We start from the raw sequence: 21492 nt of genomic DNA on the forward strand, positions 1-21492 counted from the left end.
ATTTAAAAAAAAGTATAACGAAAAGCTATACAAACTTGTATAACAAAAAGCTATACAAACTTGTCCTGGCCAATTTTTCCATTGCATTTTTCCTCAATAATTGCCACGTAGGCATGGACATAATTTACGTCAAGGTCTGGACTCCGAACCAAGAAATATTTGCAATTAGTCAATAATAATAAAGCCAAAATAAGGACGAGATCTTCTATATAAAAAGGACTGCATAGAAACAATAACATTATGTGCACACTATGTGTACAAAAGCCAAATTTATGACGATTGCCTTTTCTCATGGTAATGTGCTAAGTGCTAACCAAGGAAAATTTTGTTTATTAACAATTGTTTTTTTCCTGCCTATCATTTTATTTCCTCGCAAACACTAATAATATTCACACTTGTCAATCCTAATTGTACACATAACTACACTCATTCATTATTATTAATTAATCGCTTGATAAGAGAATATGTAATTACTAGACTCAAGTAAAAAGATATGTGTAAGACTAGTGATATTTTGTATTAATTGAATTTGTGTAAACAATGAGACTGATTAAGTTTTGCTATTAAAAATACTTAGAAAATCAAACTAGCAAAGTTATTAAGAATTGAAAGGAAAGAGGGCATCGACTCCTTCAACTGTGGACTTTGGGTGTATAAGAAAAAATTGAAAATTTAATTGAAAAATTAAGTCAAAATATGAAAAAAGTCAGATTTATGGTTTGACTTAACATTTGTGGCTAAAAAAATTCATTAAGGGTAAAATGGAATGTTTAGGTTAAATCATTTTCATTATTATTGCAAAATGTGTTTGTTAGATTTGTTGTTCTTTTGACGACTTAATGATTGAGGTTTGCTATTTATGATAGGGATAAGGCACCGTTACCCCCCTGAACTATACCCGAATTTGCTACGACACACCTTACCTTTCCCAGGGTCCTATTACCCCCCCCTCTAAACTTATTTAAAACTAATAATTACCCCCTAAACGCCGATGCCCACTCATATGGGAGAGTGACATACACTCTCCACACTATGTGTATTTATTTGTTTTCTTCTTTTTTTTTTAATTTTTTCAGCTTACGTGTGAATTTTTTTTAAAATAAAAATAAAAAACTGAATTTTCATTAAAAAAAAAAGAGTTTTAAAACCCGTCTTTTTTTTTAATTTGAAAATTTGATTTTTTTAAACCCATTTAAAAAAAAAAAAAAAAAAAAAAAAAAACTAAAAACATGGATTAAAAAACTGAATTTTCTTTTAAAAAAAGGATTTTTAAAACCCTTTTAAAACAAAAATTGAAAATTTGTTTTTTTTTTTAAAACCAGTTTTTGAAAAAGAAAAAAAAAACTGAAAAATGATTTTTTTTTAAATATGGAAAAATGGATTTGTTAAAAATATGGAAAACTTGATTATTTTTTTAAAATGTCTTAAAAAATCTTGATTTTCATGATTTCATTTTCTTAGGACACTTTTATTTTTCAAATAAAATCCGGAAAAGTGTTTTTCTTGCCAAAATGTGAAAAAAACTGAATTTTTATAAAATTTTGAAAAAATTAATTATTTTCTTAACATGTGGAAAACCCTTTTTTTAAAACTAAATGTGGAAGACAAGATTTATTTTCAAATTTTTAAGAAAATGCATTTTTAAGGAAAAAAATTAAGTTTTCCCCTTTTTTATGTTTCTCACTCTCTCAAAGAGAGTGAAACACACTCTCTTTGCCACATCAGCATTTGGTGGGTAATTATTCCGTTTTAAATAAGTTTAGGGGGTAATAGGGCCGGTGAAAGCGAAGGTGTCAGATAAATTTCGTGTATAGTTCTAAGGGTAATGGTGCCTTATCCCATTTATGATATATGGAACTTATGTTTCCAATCTGAGCTTGTTTGGAGTAGATTTGAGTGTTAAATCGTGTATTGAATTTTTTAAATTGGAAGAACAATTTGTTTTGGCAAAAAATTCTAGACACATATGGCTAAAATTTTAGCCAACTTTTTACATGCACTTCTGTCTGAGTGAAGACATGCATGATAAAAAAGTAAAAAGGATGTGTTTGTTAGATTTGTTGTTGTTTTGACAAACTGATGATTGAGGTTTATTCTTTACCACCTATGAATTTGAACTTATTTGGAGTAGATTCGGTTGTTGGATCATGTTTTGGATTGTTGAAATTCATAGAGGAATTCTTTTGTCACTAAAATTTAGACACACATGACTGAAATTTTAGATGATTTTTTTATACAGTCCAGACATGTATGACCGTAGTGCAAGCATACGTGAAAAATTCAGACACAAGTAAGTGAAATTTTAGGCAATTCTATACGCACTTTAGTAAGAAATGTGTGAAGTTAGCTTTGGAAAAGTCAAATAAAATTTCAATAAAAAATATCCGAAATTTGGTCTTGTCAAATTCACAACTTCAATAAAAATATGACTGAAATTGGACCTGGCGAGTCATATCAAACTTCAGGCAAAAATGTTTGATGCTTAACCTTCACAAGATCACACTCCGTATGCAAATTTTCAACTTCCTATCGCGTACGTCTGAAGTTGTTTTCAAAATGGATAAACTTGAAAAAAAAATTAGAAAATCAATAGAGATATACAAAGAAGATTTACACACATATTGATAGAGGAAAACAAAACAAGAGATGCACTGGCAAATCAAGTTTTGGATAGAGGTGCAGTTAGATGTCAACATTTTAGGGATTTAGAGGTGGAGCTAAGAAGGATCTCAATAGCGACAAATCACAAGTTCCATACTTGAGCATATAGGCAAAAAATGAAGAATACAAGCAACTCAAAGAAGAGTTTTCATACACACACAACATACATCAACAAGAACTTTTCAAAAATGGGAGATATACAGGCACAAAATCGACATGCAAGTAGTCAGAAGAGAGAGGATGCGAATCTACACATCAATAAATTCTGGTTGCATGCACAGCTTGTTGAAAACAATAGAGACTCGATCTTAAAAAAGGGAATTAATGTCTGCAAACAACACACAGAACCACTGTGAGGAACACATACATACCAATTTCGCAACAACAATCAACAAACAAGAAAAGAAGGAAAAAGAGATAATACCTGCACGAAACCATCAGATCAAGAACATGCGGAGTTCAAACATGCGAGAGACAAATGGATTCTACGAGGATTCACGTGAAAATGCGGCATAGAAGACGTCGAAGAACTAGATTGCCATAACTGGAGCCTGTGCCAACAACAAATCGAAGATAATAGCAGAATCAGGTGTTTCATTTAGTTTACTTTCCTTTTTATATTTTCCAGACTTTATTTTTGCTGCTGAACCCTTTGCTTTTCGATATTTATCAAATAGCCCCTCTAAGGCTTTAATATACTAAAAAAAATAAGAGTTAAATGGGCAATTTGCAGGATTGCCCTTCTTTTGGGGTGGTCTTTAAATTTTTCCCCTCATATTTGTGGTCTTTAATTTTTGCCCTTCGCATTGCAACCCTGAGCTTCGCGCATAAATCATGAGGTTCTGTGTTCGAACCCCGCCCAGGCATAAAATATATATGTAAAAAAAAAAATCGCAAGGCAAGGCTTGGGGCGCGTGTATGCCGGATCCGACATACACTTCTTAAGGAATAACTATAGTTATACCGAACCTAGCATAAGTATAAGTTCCGCCTTATAAGACAAAGTTTATGCCTTAAGGAAAAGTTCCACCTTAGGGGCATACTTTTAGTTATGCCTTAACTAAACTAAAAGTATGCCCCTAAGGCGGAACTTTTCCTTAAGGCATAATTAAAAGTTTGCCTTATAAGGCAAAGTCTTTGCCTTAAGGAAAAGTTCTTCCTTATGGGGCATACTTTTGGTCATGCCTTAACTAAAAGTCTACCCTATAAGGCATAACTAAACTATGCCTTAAAGAAAAGTTCTGTCTTATGGGGCAGACTTTTAATTATGCCGTGGTTATTCCTTAAGAAGTGTAATCCGGCATATACGCGCGCCAGGCCTTGCCTTGCAATTTTTTTATTTTATTTATGTCTGAGCGGTGGTTCGAACCTAGAACCTCAAGTATTCGTCCACCTTTTCAAGCGAAGGGCAAAACTTAAAGATCACAAATATGAGGGGCAAAATTTAAAGATCATAAATATGAGAGGCGAAATTTAAAGACCGTCTCAAAAGAAGGGCAATCCGCGCACAAAAATGTAGTTAAATGGCGGCTCCAAAAACGGATATTCGTGCACTTAACCCACCCCAAACATCTACTTATAGATCCAAAGAAAATTTGGGCTCACTATTAAGCCTCGATATATGGGCCGAAGTTAGGCTCATATATAGTCACATTGTTTTCCACACACACTTTACTTGCATCTAAACTTCATGACGGCTGAAGTCCAACAAGTACTACAAAATTGAATCTGCTATCTTTGTGAGTTTCCAAGTTCTTTTTCGTTGAACAAAAAGATTTTCTATTAGTAATTGTTCTAACAGATATTTAAAAAAAGAAAAGAAAAAGAAATCTACCCTAATATATCAATAATCTTAGACCTATTTTATTTATATTAGTAACTGTTCTAACATATATAATCTTAAAAAAAAAAAAAAATTACCCCCAATCTATCTATACTATATTAAAAGTACGAAGGGCCTTAGAAATGTTGATTGAACTTTTTGCCCTTCATTAAAAGACTCTACAATAGACAAAATCGTCATTTACTATATTCGTCAATACTTAATTATTATTTTAATTTAATAATGAGTAAACCAATTCGGAATTGGTTTCTCGTGTATGTCCATCTGGACTACGCAAAAAAGGAATTGGATACTGATTTTTTCAATAAAATATTATGGAAGACCACATCAATTATGACATTGGACTTTATGGAAAGTCCATAGTCTATGGGTTTCAATTTTTCCATAGAAATTGTCCATAAAATTCTAATTATGGAATTAGACTTGAACCCCAAGTAAACCCTACCTTAACCAAATAAGAGAAAGGTTTATAAATGACCCTATATAAAGGGTGATGGAAAAGTTTCATAACAGGTTTTATTATGAGAAAAACACTTATTGAAAGTGTATTAGACCAAATCAAGATCGTTTGTTGTGAGTTGGGATTTTTGAGAAAAATTTCAGCAAAAGAGTTTTAAACTAATTTGTTTGTAAGTTCCGTTGATCAAGGAGTTGATAGCAAAAATCAATCTTGGTGTGGAACAATAGAAGCAATTTGCGATCTTAAATATACCTTGATCTTTTATTTTTTTCCTTATTTTTCAGGTAATATCATAAGATATATGTGTTGAATTAGATCATCATTGGCTCTCTTATGCTGGTTTGTTGTCCAAACATGAAGCTTTTAATCAGTTTGTGTTCATGAAAATAAAATATCATATTATTTTTTGCCTTTGCTTTATTTTTTTTGTAGCAGAATTTGTCTTGCCATGGCAAATACTGCCTAGATGAGGGTTAGTAAGATCTTTGAAACTAATTTTGTTTCATCCATTCACGGAAAATTTCTTCATTAGTTTTTATCTATCCCCTTTATGTATGTATGCAGTTATTATGATACATAAATGATCAAATCTATCTTTTATATTTTCGTGGAATTGATAGGTCAAAAACTATTATGAATAGCAGAAAGAACTATGGTGCAGTAAGTCTCTTTAATCGATCTGATTTTTTTTTTTTATGTACTTTATTTTTAGTCTATGCCGCCATGCTACACTATGTTATTTCATCTACTAATTGGTGATTATATAGCCATAAAGTTTTAGTTGGCAAAATACTTTATTGTGGCTAAATTACTAGAAAAAATTGTTCGTAGAATATAATAATTAATGACTGAGAAGTTAATTTGTAGTTTCTTTCTTTATTGAATTAACTTTTTATGATCCATAATTATCATTTTCAATAATCTAAATTTTATGATTCAAACTAAATTTTTAACATGATAATATATATTTTTTCTTTAAAAAATATAAATAGATATATTTTTACAGGCATTTTTTCTTTTAAATTTTTTTTTTTTTACAAAGTTTAAATATATATGAAAAAGTTTAAAAAATAAAATAGGGGTCCTTTTTTATTTTTCCCCACTTTCAAAATAATTATTAGATTTAGGACTCCTTTTTCTTTCTATGATATTTTAGCATGTTTGCATTTTGAGCACTATCGAGTTTATTAGAACTTGGAAACTCCAATACAAATTAAATTTGTTCATTTTGGAAAAACAAAATTGTGAAAATAATGCAAAAAGATCGGATTCTTTCATATCACTTTAAGTAGGCCCTTGGCCATGCCATGGTTTGAAACCATGGTTTCAAAACCAGTGTTACTGACATGAAGTTTAAATCATATTTCAATTTTTTTTAAACATAAAATTTAACTCATGTTTTTATATTTTGTAAAAAAAGACCCATAAGTTAGTAGATATTTTTAACAATTACCCCCATCAATCATTTATCAATCCATTAACTTCCACCAAATTTTATTTATATCTACCAACCTTTTAATTTTGTAAAAAAAGACCCATAGTTTAATTTTATTTATTGAACTAAAATTTGATCAATTAATGTTGTATTTTTAAAAAGGTCTTCTAGTATTAATTTTGAGCAGGTTGTTATATATTAGCGTATTAATTTTGTTATGAACTATGACTTGCTCATTTAGTAAGATTGTATAAGAATTGAGAATATTTTGATAGTTTTCACAACTTGTGGGGTTTTTATGTTTATAAGAGAAAATGCTCCTTAAAATATCCAAATTACATGTCCAAACATGATTTCAAATCATGTTTCAAACTATAACTTCAAACCATATCCAAACGGGACCTAACTTTGGATTTCTTTTACCAAATGGCCGTACTATACAAAGGGGAAAAACCCGGCAACTATTGTTAATTAGGTTTAGGATTTTTTGTTTTACCAGAATTACTTTAGGATACAGAAAAATAAGACCCAGCTATTAATGTCACTTTATGAGCCTTTAAGTAACCGTAAGTTAATATTTTTTATTTTTTAGTATTAATTTTGATAATACCTTTTTTAGAACAATTTTTTTTCAAATTAAAAATAATTATTGTTGTTCTAGAAAAAAAAATAAACTTTTAATGTAACTAAAAAAAGTGAAGACATCTTATCCTTGTATATTAAAAGGCACGAAGCCCCTTAAAGAAATGTTGTTCGCTTTTTTATTCTTTAAAAATAGATTTCATGTTGGACAAAATTGTCATTTAATTATTTTTCTAATATATATTAAGTTGTTTCACTCCTAAATAAAAATGAATTATCGATGGAAAGTTAGATAGTAAAATTGACCGTTAATCCTATTTAGCGACAGATTAGTAACGAATTATAATTTTTTTTTATAGCTACAAGCAATTTAGCAACGGTCAACGACGAAGTCCGTACTAAGTCCAATTTTGTTTACGTAGTGTTTGTTGTCAAATAAGGTACACACTTTGGTCACGCGCAAAGCGCTACACCGAAACTAGTATATCCATAGTCTTAGGACCCGTTTGGCCATGGGAATTTTTTACTTTTTTCCGGAACTTTTTTCCCACTTTATTTGAAAGACCACAAAAATTCCAAATACAACTTGAAAAACACTTAAAAACCTATTTCACCTTTTTTCACTTTCGGTACATTCAAACAACCAAATATCCTTTTGCAAAAAATATAACCAAACACAACTCCATTTTCAACCCCAACTTCAAAATTCCAAATAAAGTGAAAAAATATTGGGGAATTCACAGGAATGCCCCTTGTTCGGGGTGGTCTTTAATTTTTGCCCTTCACTTAGAATACCCTGAGGTTCTGGGTTCGAACCCGACTCAGACATAAAAAAAAAAAAAAAAAAAAAGCAAGGCAAGATGCCTTATGCAGCATAGGTTGCCTTAAGGCATACTCAAAGTTCTGCCCGATCCGATAGAGGTTGCCTTATAAGGCAGGCTTTTAGTTATGCCTTAAGGCAACCTATGCCGCATAAGGGAGTCTTTTCCCAAAGCCTTGCGATATTTTTTTTTGACTGAGCAGAGATTCAAACTCAAAACCTGCTATTTTCAGTCATTTATTTTAAGCGAATGACAAAAATTAAAGACCGCCCAAAAGAGCACAATCCGTGCAAAAAAAACAGAAAAATATTTTATTTTCATGGCCTAACGTCTACTTAGATCCAAAAAAAGAATTTGGGCTCACTATTAAGCCCAAAAATATTGGGCCGAATATATATAACATCGCATATTTTTCACGCAAGACATCTTCTTTTGGAATTTCATCCAACATTTTCATAACGGCTTACCTTAGGTTATTTGTTGTTAAAGCCTCCAATTACTCTTCACTTACTCACTTCATCGCCCACCGCCGGCGCCAACCATCTCCGACGAACTTTAATTATCTCCGGCGCCGTATTTTCTCTTCTAAATCCCATAATAATATGGTCAACTTTTTCCCTATACTCATTAATTCTAAAAATTCTTTTTTTTTCTACTTTTTTAATGTGAATTGAAATGTTGTTAGCTCAGTTTTTTTTTTTTTTTTTTTTTTTGTTATATTTATTGATTTTGTTTCTGTAAATTTAAAATTTCTGTACTTTTTTAATGTGAATTGTAATGTTTGTAGACTGAGTTTTTTATTTCTAAATGTGAATTGATATGTAAGCTGAGATTTTTTGGATATTCATTGATTTCGTTTCTGTAAATTTAAACTTTCTGTACTTTTTTTTTATTTTTTATGTGTGAATTGAAATGTTTGTATGCTGAGTTTTGTAGTATATTCATTGATTTCATTTTTGAAAAATTCAATTTTTTTTGTACTTTCTAAATGTGAATTCATTTGCTTTTTCGAATATTCATTGATTTCGTTTCTGAAAATCCGAACTATGTGAATTGAAATGTTTGTATATTCATTGGTTTTGTTTCTGAAAATTTGAATATGTGAATTGTGAAATGTTTGTAGGCTGAGTTTTTTCGTATATTGATTGATTTCGTTTCTGAAAATTCGAACTTTTTTTTTTTTGTATGTGAATTGTAATGTTTGTAGGCTGAGATTTTTGGTATATTCATTGATTTTGTTTCTGTAAATTCAGACTTTCTGTACTTTTTTAAATGTGAATTGAAATGATTGTAGGCTGAGTCGGAGAGTAAATCACAGGAGACAGTGAAAAATTGCAAACCGGAGGTAAGAATGTGTCCGCTACTAAAAAAAACATGAATTAGTGACGGACAAATTTTGCAGCTAAATCGCTAATCCTATTTAGCTACGAGCAATTAGCGATGAAGTTCATAGCTAGTTCCAGTTTTTTGTAACGGGTATCAAACAATTTAATAGCTGATACTTCATATATGGTCAGGAGGAGGCAATAAATTGAACTTCCATAAATGAGCGAGAGCATTTGTTTCAGTATGAAACAAATATTAAAATTGGAATTTGCTACAAACTACGTAGCTAAATTGCTTGTAGCTAACAGAACTTTTTGATAATCTGTCGATAATCTGTTGACGAATAAGATTAGGACAAATACTGATGTTTAGCTACAGAATTTGTCCGTTGCTAATTCCTGTTTTATAGCAGTGGTTTGAGGTAGTTTTGTGATACACATTGTGAATTTCCTTTATTGAGCTTGCTTTTGGATTGACTTTGAGTATCTGACAGGCGGCGACAGCAGCAGAGGGAAAGCAATTAACACCTGAAGAGCTCGAAAAGAAAAAGAAAAAGGAAGAAAAGGTTCGAACACTATGTTGTAATTCTACAATATTTTTGGTGTTCAAACATCATTTCCTTGTTAAAATCAATATTCTTAGTGATATGCAAGTATATGGATTCTAACTTAGGATTGACGCAGTTAATTCAGAGGCAAATATAGAATTTTATGTAGATGGGTGCACCATTATGGTAAATATTTACCCGCACTTGTATTATACTACTAAACTATATTAATTTACCATAATTAAGCGATAAATTTATTAATTAAGTTAACAATATTTATTAATTAACTATGATTTATGCTGCGACCCTTCCCCGGACCCTGCTAGAATTTTACGAAGATGATTTAGTTATAAGGTTGTCTACATCCCTACCCTGGACCTTGCTAATGCGCGATGCTTTGTGCACTATGATTTAGTTATACTTGTCTATTTAAAGACATATATGGTATATCCATTTAGTTAGTATATATAAACACCAGATGCAGTTAACTTTTCACCACACTACTACTTTCAAATATGTAGTGATGATAATTTAATGAGCACACAATAATTAATACTCTGTAGGTATTTAATTAGTTTATAGTTGGCAATGGAAATACATTGGAAAAAAGGGAAAAAAGGAAAAAGAAAAGTTCTAGGAACAAGAAAAAGTAGATTTCTATCCCTTCTCCTTTAGGAAACAAAGTAGCTACCCTACCAGTGCACATCTCGGACCTTTTAGAACATGGGGGCCAGCAAGTGATATTACCAATATCATGAGCATTATGCACACTATATACCAGAATGGATGACCCTGGTTCACGTGAAAGTTTACACTTAAGATCCACCACTGAGATAATTGATTGATTCAAAATATTCTAAGTGGTCCTTTTGTGTTAATTGGTTGACAGGCTAGAGAGAAAGAGCTGAAAAAACTCAAAGCTGCACAAAAGGCGGAAGCAGCAAAACAGGTAAAACTACTTTGTTTATTTATCTAGTTATGTTTGATACCTGTGTACTTCATAAATGCTTGGCTTGGTGGAATGGCTATTAGCTATCTCTGTTATGCCGTTTGCAATATATTGATTGAGCAAAAGGAATTGCCAAACTCTAGGTACGACTACCAATATTTTTCAGCAAGTCCAGACAGTGATGAATTATAATTTTGTTTCAACTCTAAATCTAATTAAGGCACAAGCCAGCTCCAATGTGTCAAAGACTGCCAAGAAGAAGAGCTCAAAAAAGGATGGTGGAGAAGATAATCCTGAGGATTTTGTTGATCCGGAAACACCTTTGGGGGAGAAGAAGAGGCTCTCCCGTGAAATGGCAAAGACTTTTAATCCCAGTGCTGTAGAGAAATCGTGAGTTTGAAATTGGTTTACCTTTACTTTCTAATTTACTAATTCAGAAAAAAGATTTCTCTTGTTAGCACACTTTATGATACTTTATGCTAACCTGACTAGGTGGTATTCGTGGTGGGAAAAGTCCAATTTCTTCGTTGCAGACCCAAACAGCTCTAAACCACCTTTTGTGATTGTGAGTTTATCTTCTGACTTCTTGTGATGTTGTTCTAATTGATGATTTTGGTGTGAATGAATATGTAGGACATATAGAATCTAAAAGGATCTGGGTTCATCTACAAATGCATTATCATTATGTGTACTTCGAGTTCTTAGGATAGTAAGGAGAAGCACATGGTGGTATCTCATGGCGTTTAGTAATTTTTACTTACTGTGAGGTTAAGGTTTGATTGTGGAATTTCGCTGGGTATGTTGTTGTTGTTGGGAGGTTTAAGTTTGAATATGTGTTCGTACATCTACACCTTCATTTGTTATCTTAACTTGATTTGGTGCCATAAAGTGGGTTTGGAAACCTATTTCGTACCCTCTTTCTCATGGATTACAAAAGTACTTTAAAAGCACCTTGTACAATTTAGTAGTTACAAATGAGGATGGAAAGTTTCAGTTGCTCATTTTCCGGGAGTACTCTCGGACAATTTAGTCAATTTCAACCATTCATTTCTCTGACAGTTTGTTATGGTGTGCGTTTGGAAACCTATTTTCTATCCCCTTTCTCATGGATAGCAATAACATTTTAGTAGTTAGAAAGGATAAAAGGAAGTTTCTGTTGATTAATTTTCCTTGAGTTCTCAGACAGTTTGTCAGTTCCAATAGCTCATATCTCTAGGATTTAAAAGTGGAGGATGTTATTATTCCAGTTAAATTACCTTTTTCTTGGGACTAGGTGAAATTTTATTAAGACCAGAAACAGATGTGGCTGATGATTTCACTTAGGAAACAAGTAGATAGTTAGACTTTATAGATTCTGCAGTGAGCTATCAAATTCAAACATGGCAGTCAAAATCATTTATAACAGACATTCTGTTCCTATAATAAAGCAAAAGTATACATTTTAACATAAGATAATGAAGAACTTAACTGGTTGCTTTCGTTTGGGCAATCACTTGGTGAATTGTGTTACTCAATAAGTTGGAAGGAAAATGAACTGAAATGAAAGTCTTGTTTGTTACTGTGTACCTGGTCTAGCTTGGACTTCTTTCTCTAGAGCTGCTAATCTCTTTGTCTAAGTGCAGGTCTTGCCCCCACCAAATGTAACAGGTGCTCTTCATATAGGACATGCACTCACTGCTGCCATCGAGGTATCAGAATTCAGAATCAGCGAGCCTAGTTCTGAGTGTTCTTTTTATACAGATTTCATATTTTACCTTCGTTTCCAGGATACTATTATTCGTTGGCGTAGAATGTCTGGATACAATACCTTGTGGGTCCCCGGGATGGATCATGCTGGGATCGCAACACAGGTTGTGTTTCAAACATTCAAATCACGACTTTAATTTTTTTTTTTGTTTTTTGTTATTTGTACAGTATACGGAACTGTGTCGGAGCATGATCTTCATACATATGCACTTACTTTACAAAATAGATCTTATAAGGAGATGCTGTGCTGTTTCATTTTTGGATTATGCAAACTGTGTTATTATCGGAGGGGCATGATCTTCATACATATGCACTTACTTTACAAAATAGATCTTATAAGGAGATGCTGTGCTGTTTCATTTTTGGATTATGCAAACTGCTGTCACTGTAGAGAAATGTTCTATATATATACTTGCTTTGGTGCCTGGGATGAAATGAGTTCACAGTTTGACCATGATATGCAATTTGCTAGAGACAGGCTTTTTGGATCATATGTCAATAGTCAGAAAAGAAAGAAAGATTAAAGTAATAGTAATATTTTCCGTAAGTTAGTCAAATTAGAAGGCACCAATTACGTACGCTAAATCAGCATTATATTCGTTGAGAAGAAAAAAAAAATGTGTTTTCGTTTTGGTCAAACGGAATGACAATTGCTTAAATACGTTCATATTACCACAACTTGAATAAAAAAGTTACTTAGAGAAGATGGTCGAAATTACAATGTTTTTTCAAGATGAATCAGAGTTAAGGATGATATTGCTACTAAAAGGTAAAACTATAAGATAATATCATAGGTCAAGCTTAGTGTTCCTGGACCTTCTTCTCAAAGTTTTGCTAGGGGTTAGGGCATGGATTAAGTTAATCCGGTTATCTTTACCAGTTTACCTTAATAACATAGTCTTTTCTGCTATTTATATACTATTTTCTAATTGTTCATTGTGGATGCTGAATCTAGGTTGTTGTGGAGAAGAAGATCATGCGGGAAAGGAATTTGTCTAGACATGATATTGGTCGGGAGAACTTTGTAGCTGAAGTGAGTATATAGTGCTAACACATTATTTATGCCTTAAGCTTATTTTGAACTTTGAAGTCTATGATTATTAGTATTTCATTCCCGTGAAAAAATCACTTCAATGGTTATAATATCCTCCCAATTGTTGTTGCAAGCAAAAAAGGAAAAAAAAAAAAATCTTTCCAATTGTTGCCTCTTTCTCAATCTGGAGCAAGGTCTCTGCTGAAGAGTTAAATAAAGAAAACCAAGTGCTAATTTTGAACGATTCTAATTGCACTCGCTAAGGTTTTTGTAGGTCTGGAATTGGAAGAATGAGTATGGGGGTACTATACTGCAGCAATTACGCCGCCTGGGTGCATCACTTGATTGGTCTCGTGAGGTATGAGTCAATATTTTACCCTTTCCTCCTCCTGTTGGGAAAATCCTGAAGTTGTAGCTATACATTTCTTATTTGTTGTGCTCTAACACATATTCTCCCAAATCAGTGCTTTACCATGGATGAGAAGAGGTCTAAGGCTGTTACTGAAGCATTTGTTAGGCTTTCCAATGAAGGTCTTATATACAGGTATGCAGTTCCCCTTTTTTTTCTTTTTTCTTTTTTTTGTCCGTCTTGTCTCCTCATTATGTGCATGTGAATGTCTACTTTCTTATGTATAGGACGTAGCCATATTCTTGAGTGCGCACTATTTTTGGTTCTATATTAAACTTTTGTTATCATTTATGAAGGGCTCCACGTATGGTGCACTGGGATTGTGTCTTGCGTACTGCTATATCTGATATTGAGGTGAGCCATGTCGCCATGCTGAATCAAGGTTTACATGGTTGGCAAATAAATCTTTATACAGTGTTGAAGCTGCTTGCTGTTTGTAGGTTGAATATACAGACATCAAAGAGAGGACTCTACTGAATGTTCCCGGATATGAAGAGCCTGTGGAGTTTGGGCTGCTGACATCATTTGCTTACCCCTTAGAAGGTGGTCTTGGTGAAATTGTTGTGGCAACCACCAGAACTGAAACTATGCTTGGTGATACTGCAATTGCTATACATCCTGAAGACAAAAGATACAGTCATCTTCATGGGAAATTTGCTATTCATCCATTCAATGGAAGAAAGCTTCCAATAGTTTGTGATGAAATACTTGTAGATATGAACTTTGGGACTGGTGCTGTTAAGGTATTCTATATCATTAGTTCTGAATGTGTAGAAATGATTGCCGTGTCCCTAATACTCGTCATTGCTTATGGACCGTTCTTTGAATATCCTTGCAGATAACTCCAGCCCATGATCCAAATGATTTTGAGGTTGGACAGCGTCACAAGCTTGAATTCATAAGTATTTTTACCGATGATGGGAATATAAATAGCAATGCGGGTCCAGCCTTTGAAGGGATGCCTCGTTTCAAAGCTCGTGTCGCTGTGACAGAAGCTTTAAAAGAAAAAGTATCTTCATAACTTTTCTGTACTGCTTTAGCTGGAAATAAAATGTTAATAGATTGTGTGCATGTATTTGATCTAATTTATGAGGTCTTGCATTTGAAAGATTGATGGACGTGTCTTCATCGAAGGAAAAAAAAAAAAAAAAAAAAAAGAAGAAGCATCCATGGATGTGTGATGTACCCAATTGTGGCATAAGGATTTTATGACATACTTGAAACAGTCTAAAATAGTAACTTGGGTTGATTTGAGTTGTGTGTGGCTAAGATGCGTTGTCTTTGATTTATGTGTTCCAGGGTCTCTACAGGGGTGCTAAGAATAATGAGATGCGCCTTGGGATTTGTTCAAGAAGCAATGATGTCGTGGAACCGCTTATAAAGCCCCAGTGGTTTGTCAACTGCCAGATTATGGCCAAGCAGGCTTTGGATGCTGTTATGGATGATGATAATCGGAAACTGGAGATCATCCCAAAGCAATATTCTGCAGAATGGAAAAGGTAATTTTGGATCTAGCCCCAAAAATGCTTTGATTCATGTTGATCATTACATAAAAGCCAGGTTTCAAATGAGATATGCTAATTTGTGCTCTCCATGACCCTATGCGTATGTAGACTAGTGCATTTTGGTGGGTCTAATGACTGTGTTTTAGGTTTAGGTTCTTCTATTCGATATCGTCTTCTGTTCATTGCGGAAATTGATATTTTATCTTTTACTTTTGTGCAAGTATCTCATCAGACATAGATGCATACATGCAAAAAACTTGGTTGCGATTTTTGTTATGGATTTTAAACATAAAGTTTATACAGGATACTTCCATAAAAAACTTTATATAGGGTATCTTGCGCCATTTTCTCATTTCTTGATACGTCACCTGCTTAAACATCTGTTGTCCTTTATGTCATGAAGACTTATGTGGTGAACATGCAGATGGCTTGAGAATATTCGTGATTGGTGCATCTCGAGGCAACTCTGGTGGGGTCATCGCATTCCTGCTTGGTATGTGACACTTCGTGATGATAAGCAGAAGGAATTTGGTGTCTGTGATGATCATTGGATTGTTGCTAGAAATGAAGAAGAAGCTCGAGATTTGGCTCATAGGAAATTTTCGGGGAAGGAGATTGTTGAGCTCTCTCAGGATCCAGATGTGCTAGATACCTGGTTTTCGTCTGGTCTTTTTCCGTTATCTGTATTGGGGTGGCCAGATGATACTCCAGATTTCAAAACATTTTATCCAACTTCAGTTCTTGAAACCGGACATGATATTCTCTTCTTCTGGGTTGCACGTATGGTGATGCTGGGAATAAAGCTTGGAGGTGATGTACCATTTTCAAAGGTGAGCAAACCTTATCCTTGGTCATAGGAAAAGTCATCTTTTCTTATTGAGCTTTATGTTATAAGTGAAGTTTGGTTCTTTGAATCTATTTTAGGAATTATTTTCATCGAGATCTGTTTCAACCCAGGGCTTTTTCAGTCCTTAAAATTGAATATTAAATAGAGTGTGGTTATGAAAGTTATATTTAATAGTTCGTATTTTATCTGCACGAAGTAGTTATATAAGTTGATATTTCTGCTGTGATCACAACAAATTCTTATTCAGTTTAAAATGATTTGCAGGTTTATCTGCATCCAATGATCCGCGATGCTCATGGGCGTAAGATGTCCAAGTCGTTGGGAAATGTTGTTGACCCTCTTGAAGTTATTAATGGGATTACCCTTAATGGTCTTCATAAGAGATTAAAGGAGGGTAACCTGGACGCCAAAGAATTTGAGAGGGCAAAAGAGGGACAGGCAAAGGACTTCCCTAATGGTATTCCTGAATGCGGTGCAGATGCTCTTCGATTTGCCCTTGTCTCATACACTGCCCAGGTTTTTCACATCTGTGTCTTAAAATTTTATAAGCTGTTTCTTTTGACTCTCTTTGGACATTATTAACTTTCTTAATTTGTTCTTCCAGTCCGATAAGATCAATCTTGATATCCAGAGAGTGGTTGGGTATCGTCAATGGTGTAACAAACTGTGGAATGCCATTAGGTTTGCCATGAGTAAACTGGGTGAAGATTACACCCCTCCAACAAAGATAGTTCCTCATGAAATGCCTTTTAGCTGCCAGTGGATACTCTCAGCACTTAACAAGGCCATAGGGAAAACTGTCTCATCCCTGGAAGCTTATGATTTCTCCGATGCAGCAACAACGGTATATTCGTGGTGGCAGTTTCAGTTGTGTGACGTGTTTATAGAAGTAATCAAGCCATATTTTGCTGGTGATAATCCAGAATTTGTATCTGCAAGAAGATTTGCTCAAGATACCTTGTGGCTTTGTTTAGATAACGGGTTGAGATTACTCCATCCATTTATGCCATTTGTTACTGAAGAACTGTGGCAGCGCCTTCCTGCTAGTGGGGATTCTATAAAGAAAGAATCTATAGTGATAAGTGATTATCCTTCAATTGTAGAGGTATGATTTAAGCGCAGTTTTTAAGTTCCAGAACTAGCAAATAGACATGTTACCTCTGTTGGTGTCTGTTAAGTAAATTTTGACGTATAGTGTCTCTTTTATTTGACTGAGGTTAAAGTGTTGTTTCTTTTCCTTCTTTTCCTCTTTCTTTTTGCTTTTGGTTTTGGGGTGATGGTGTAGAGTCTTGATGGTTTTGCTGAACTTAAGTATATTATCTATTTCTGAGAAAACAATTTAGAATCATGCATATATGTTTTGTCAAACTTCTCATCAAGTATCTGTGAAAAGAAACCCATGTAGGCAATTCATTTTGCAAGAATACGCATGTGGAATATGTTAACTTGCTTGAGGATCTGAAACATGCAGCTTTTCAGGATGCGTTTAGTAGTAGAAAATAGGACTTAATATAAAGGCTCCATGCTAGATGATTTTTGCTTTTTATTGACCATGTTGCTTTACGTCTGTTCAATTTTTCAGAGCTGGAATAATGATATAGTGGAAGCTGGGATGGAAAAGGTGTCATCAATTGTTAAAGGCCTTAGATCAAAGAGGGCATTGTTGCCTCCAAAGGAGAGATTTGCAAGGTAAACATTTTGGTGTATCCTGGGTGAACTTATCTTTTTCATATGTAAAAAGCAGTTTAAATGGCATTTTCTGGTTTCCTTCAGTAATCTCTCTCCGTGTGAAGCCTATATTCATTGTAACAGGGCATTAAGTGGTTTTTTTTTTTTTAAAACATGTGCAACCCTATCCACGCGAGAATGTTTGAAGTACCGTAGGAATTACTTTTGAGTGAAAAAACAATATGGTGAATAAAGAGCATGTTAATACCATCTCGTGTTTAATGCCCGTTGAATAGGCCGTTGTTCAATGTGGCATTTTGATTATTAGAGATGTGAGAAGGTTGAATTTATCTTTGAAGTGGTGGGAAAGATAATTCGTTCTCTATAGTGGAAAGAGTTAAAAGTTGTCACAACTGGGGTGGGAGTATAATACAAATAAAGAAGGTTCAAGTGCCTGTTCATTAAATAATCGACAATCAATGAATTAGTTAATGTCTTCATTCCTATTACAATCTCTCATCTTAGTTGTTCGTAATATCACTCTTTCTTGCGCATTTTTAGGAGATTGGAGTTCACTGCTTCAAATTCCATACTGCTGTAATTGATATTTATCAGTTAGGTTGTAATTTCTTTAGGGGTGCCTATGCTAAATTCCACAAGATATATAATGTATAGCACTTGGATGAAGGATGCTCGTGTGCTGTGATCTGTTTGATTATGTGTTTGTGAATCAGTAAGTGATACACCCTTGATACAGATAGATGATAGGAAGAGAGATTGATATGTTAGGCTTTCTTTGTATGGCTTGATATTATAGTTTGGTTTGGGAAGGACAAAAAACTTTCTTATAAAGACAATTAGGACGTTTAACTTTCCAATCTAATGGTGGTGATCTTGCTGTCCTCAGGCGAGAAGCATTTGTGCTTTGCCGGACAAATGATACTGTGGAGATCATAAAAAGCCGCGAACTCGAGATCTCTACTCTAGCTACACTGTCATCTTTGAAGGTATCTCTTTCTTTGTCTGGTTTGGCTCTCTTTGATTCAAGGCTTCTTCATCTCCTCCTTACGGCATCTCTTCGTTTTGTGGAAAAAAGAAAAATATCATATTGGTAATTCTGTTTATTTATGATTAAAAAAAAAGATTATATTGGTAATTCTTTTTATCTAATCAATGCATGTTTTGATGTGAGCTGTACAACTATGCTGTGAAAACTAGTTTTATTGTTTTGCAATGGCATCAAAAACATGTTATTCATCCTTGTTTTCACTCTTTTTGTGGTAAGAGTGAATAATTTTATTAATAATGGGAAAATGTCCCATAGACAAGATGTATACCAAAAAATAGAGAATCTACAACAAATATCCCTATTTAGTTGGTACCTTTCCTTTTCCACATGATATGAAGCTGGACATGTATCATCCTTAAAATATCCTGTATGTTGTCCTAAATATTTCACTTGGCCTTTAAAATATAATGGCCACTCTTCAAGTCATGATCAACAACAGCCTTGCCCCAACATGTTTTTAGTCGAGGACGCAATCGCAATCAATTGAAGCCTTTGTCTTTTGAGGGAAAAGTGGAACTAGATGAGAGGGGACCAACAAAGAGTGCATTTAAATAATCCTATGTAGTATGTATATGAGCCTGACTTTTCAGTGTCTATTGGGTTGGAAGTATGGTATATGCATGTTTTTTAAAGTTATATTTCCTCATTTTTCTTACGAAACTATATTTCTTGCATTAATTCTCATCAGGTCTCAAGTGACAGTGATGCAGCTCCCACTCAGTGGCTGACAGAAGTTGTGGATGAATCTGTCACTGTTTTTCTTGAGGAAAAAGGGTCTATCAGTAACCCAGAGGCTGAAGTTGAAAGGCTCAAAAAGAAGAAAGAAGAGACGAGGAAGTAAGTGAAATTTCATAGACTATTATTACAAATTTTGGTTTTCTGGCTAGTAGAGGTAAGTGCCTTTGAATTGCTTAGCTAGACTCTTTTGTCCTGTCAGGGAATGGAGAAATTTAGCTTTTGTGTAGAAGAGAAGTAAAAGAGATGTTGAATCCTATGTTGCTCAAACTCTTCAAATTTGTCGATGGGTGCGTGTTGGATCCTCCAAAAGTAATGCAGTCATGGAGGATCCGACCCGTGTGCGGCAACATTTTTGGAGAGTCTGACTACATAGATTGAATCAGTATATAAAATATTTCAGCTTGAAACAAAAGGAAATTGGTGTTTGTCTTTAGTTTTACGAGTTACTGCAACCTGAGGAAAATCAATCAGGTAAGGTGTAGAGTCATTGAGTTATGTCAAAAAACATGTTGGGCGAATTAGGAAAAATTGTGTAAAAGATCAATCTTTTCACTAGATATTACTTACCAATCTTTTCACTAGATATTACTATCTTTTTCCAGATACTCACCTTCTTAATATACATCTGGCATGTTCCTTGATAGTCTGAAATCACCTATTGTACCAATTTTTGTTCAATTAGTGCATCCATTTGTCGAATAGTGCAGAAATGCAATTTGGCCTTTTGTCGTTCAGCTGTCTTCGTTCAAAACTGGACTCAAGTGGATATCATGAAATTTGAGTCAGTTTATATTGTGAAGTTTACAGAGCTGTTTAATTTTCGATGTACCAACTCTTTCTTCTTTTGCAGGCAATATCAAAGCTTAACCAAAATCATGAGCGCCTCTGGCTACAAAGAGAAAGTTCCGGCTAACGTCCATGAAGAAAATACATCGAAACTTGGTGTCCTCAAGCAAGAACTGGAATCATTCGAAGAAAATATTGAGCGTCTCATACGTCAAATGGAAGCACTATAATTTGCAGTATTTTCAGGTTGTTGTACCCAAGATCACCATTTTTGGAAGCAAGTGACTTTACCCCCTCGATTGTTTAACACATTTGGTCCCCTATAGCTTTTACAGCGAAGTTTGTTCTATTGAGGTTAAATTATGTTGTTACTAGTGTACCATGTTGCATTTTTGATATAAATGACGATTGTTGACATTTGTAATATGGCAAGGTCTTTTCTGTAATTATCGTGAACTTCTCTCTCTTTTGCAACTCCTCTAATTTTTCTGTTATATCATTGAAGTTGGTTCAGATGAACTACCTCCTACTAAGGTTCTCGTGGGAAATCACAATTGACCTGTTAAAATCGTTCAAATGCAAGCGACTTAATGATCCACTTATTATTAACTCAGTGCTTTCTCAATTCCGCCATTTAAAATTGTGTTTATTTAAGATTTGGAGGTTGAGGATTAGGATAGAGGGTTAGTAGGTAGTTGAGTTTCATCGCTTTGAGTGTGTGGGAGATTTTGGGGGGAGGAGTGGGGCTTGCCTTTCCATCCCTTCGTCTTTTTCTTAGTAGTATTGCTTTTATTTTGGTATTGCGTAAGATCTGGTATCTTCATAATTTGCTGTCTTATTTCTCTAACATTTCTGCATTTGACTATGTTTGTTTTTAGCTGAGCATCTATCGTAATTTTTGAATAACTTTCCCTCTCTACCCCATAAAGGTAGAAGTTAGTTTGCTTTGAGTGTGTACTTTCCCTACCCTCTACTTGCGGGACCGAAACATTTGACTACGTTTGTTTATGTTGTTTATTTGCGCAGTGAGTAGCCCAGATTGACCCATGAGAAGTCTAGTAATTTTT

General features: G+C 33.9%; 1 protein-coding gene across 2 annotated transcripts; it reads left to right on the forward strand.

The window, feature by feature from the left end:
* The first annotated feature begins 8200 nt into the window (after positions 1 to 8200).
* On the forward strand, positions 8201 to 20871 carry LOC132057274 (valine--tRNA ligase, mitochondrial 1). Of its 2 annotated transcripts, none has more exons than XM_059449806.1 (22): positions 8201 to 8407; positions 9097 to 9157; positions 9635 to 9693; positions 10565 to 10624; positions 10845 to 11014; positions 11117 to 11189; positions 12247 to 12312; positions 12391 to 12474; positions 13326 to 13403; positions 13678 to 13761; positions 13868 to 13947; positions 14109 to 14166; positions 14253 to 14555; positions 14651 to 14821; positions 15112 to 15311; positions 15742 to 16147; positions 16429 to 16680; positions 16769 to 17269; positions 17747 to 17853; positions 18740 to 18839; positions 19590 to 19738; positions 20490 to 20871. In XM_059449806.1, the coding sequence occupies exons 1-22, from the start codon at positions 8405 to 8407 to the stop codon at positions 20653 to 20655; spliced, it is 3231 nt and encodes a 1076-aa protein (XP_059305789.1). In that variant the 5' UTR covers positions 8201 to 8404; the 3' UTR covers positions 20656 to 20871. The 2 variants fall into 2 exon arrangements, with proteins under 2 accessions (XP_059305789.1, XP_059305788.1); XM_059449805.1 differs by having other exon boundaries at positions 9097 to 9147; positions 9622 to 9693.
* Positions 20872 to 21492: the final 621 nt, after the last annotated feature.

The sequence above is a fragment of the Lycium ferocissimum genome, chromosome 5, assembly GCF_029784015.1.
Source record: "Lycium ferocissimum isolate CSIRO_LF1 chromosome 5, AGI_CSIRO_Lferr_CH_V1, whole genome shotgun sequence".
In the NCBI taxonomy this organism is placed as follows: Eukaryota; Viridiplantae; Streptophyta; class Magnoliopsida; order Solanales; family Solanaceae; genus Lycium; species Lycium ferocissimum.

Excerpts from the sequence above, each read along its gene's own strand:
- LOC132057274 (XM_059449805.1), top strand. Across the intron at positions 16,681-16,768 it reads TTGTCTCATACACTGCCCAG|TCCGATAAGATCAATCTTGA; the intron begins GTTTTTCACATC and ends TTGTTCTTCCAG. Across the intron at positions 19,739-20,489 it reads AAGAAAGAAGAGACGAGGAA|GCAATATCAAAGCTTAACCA; the intron begins GTAAGTGAAATT and ends CTTCTTTTGCAG.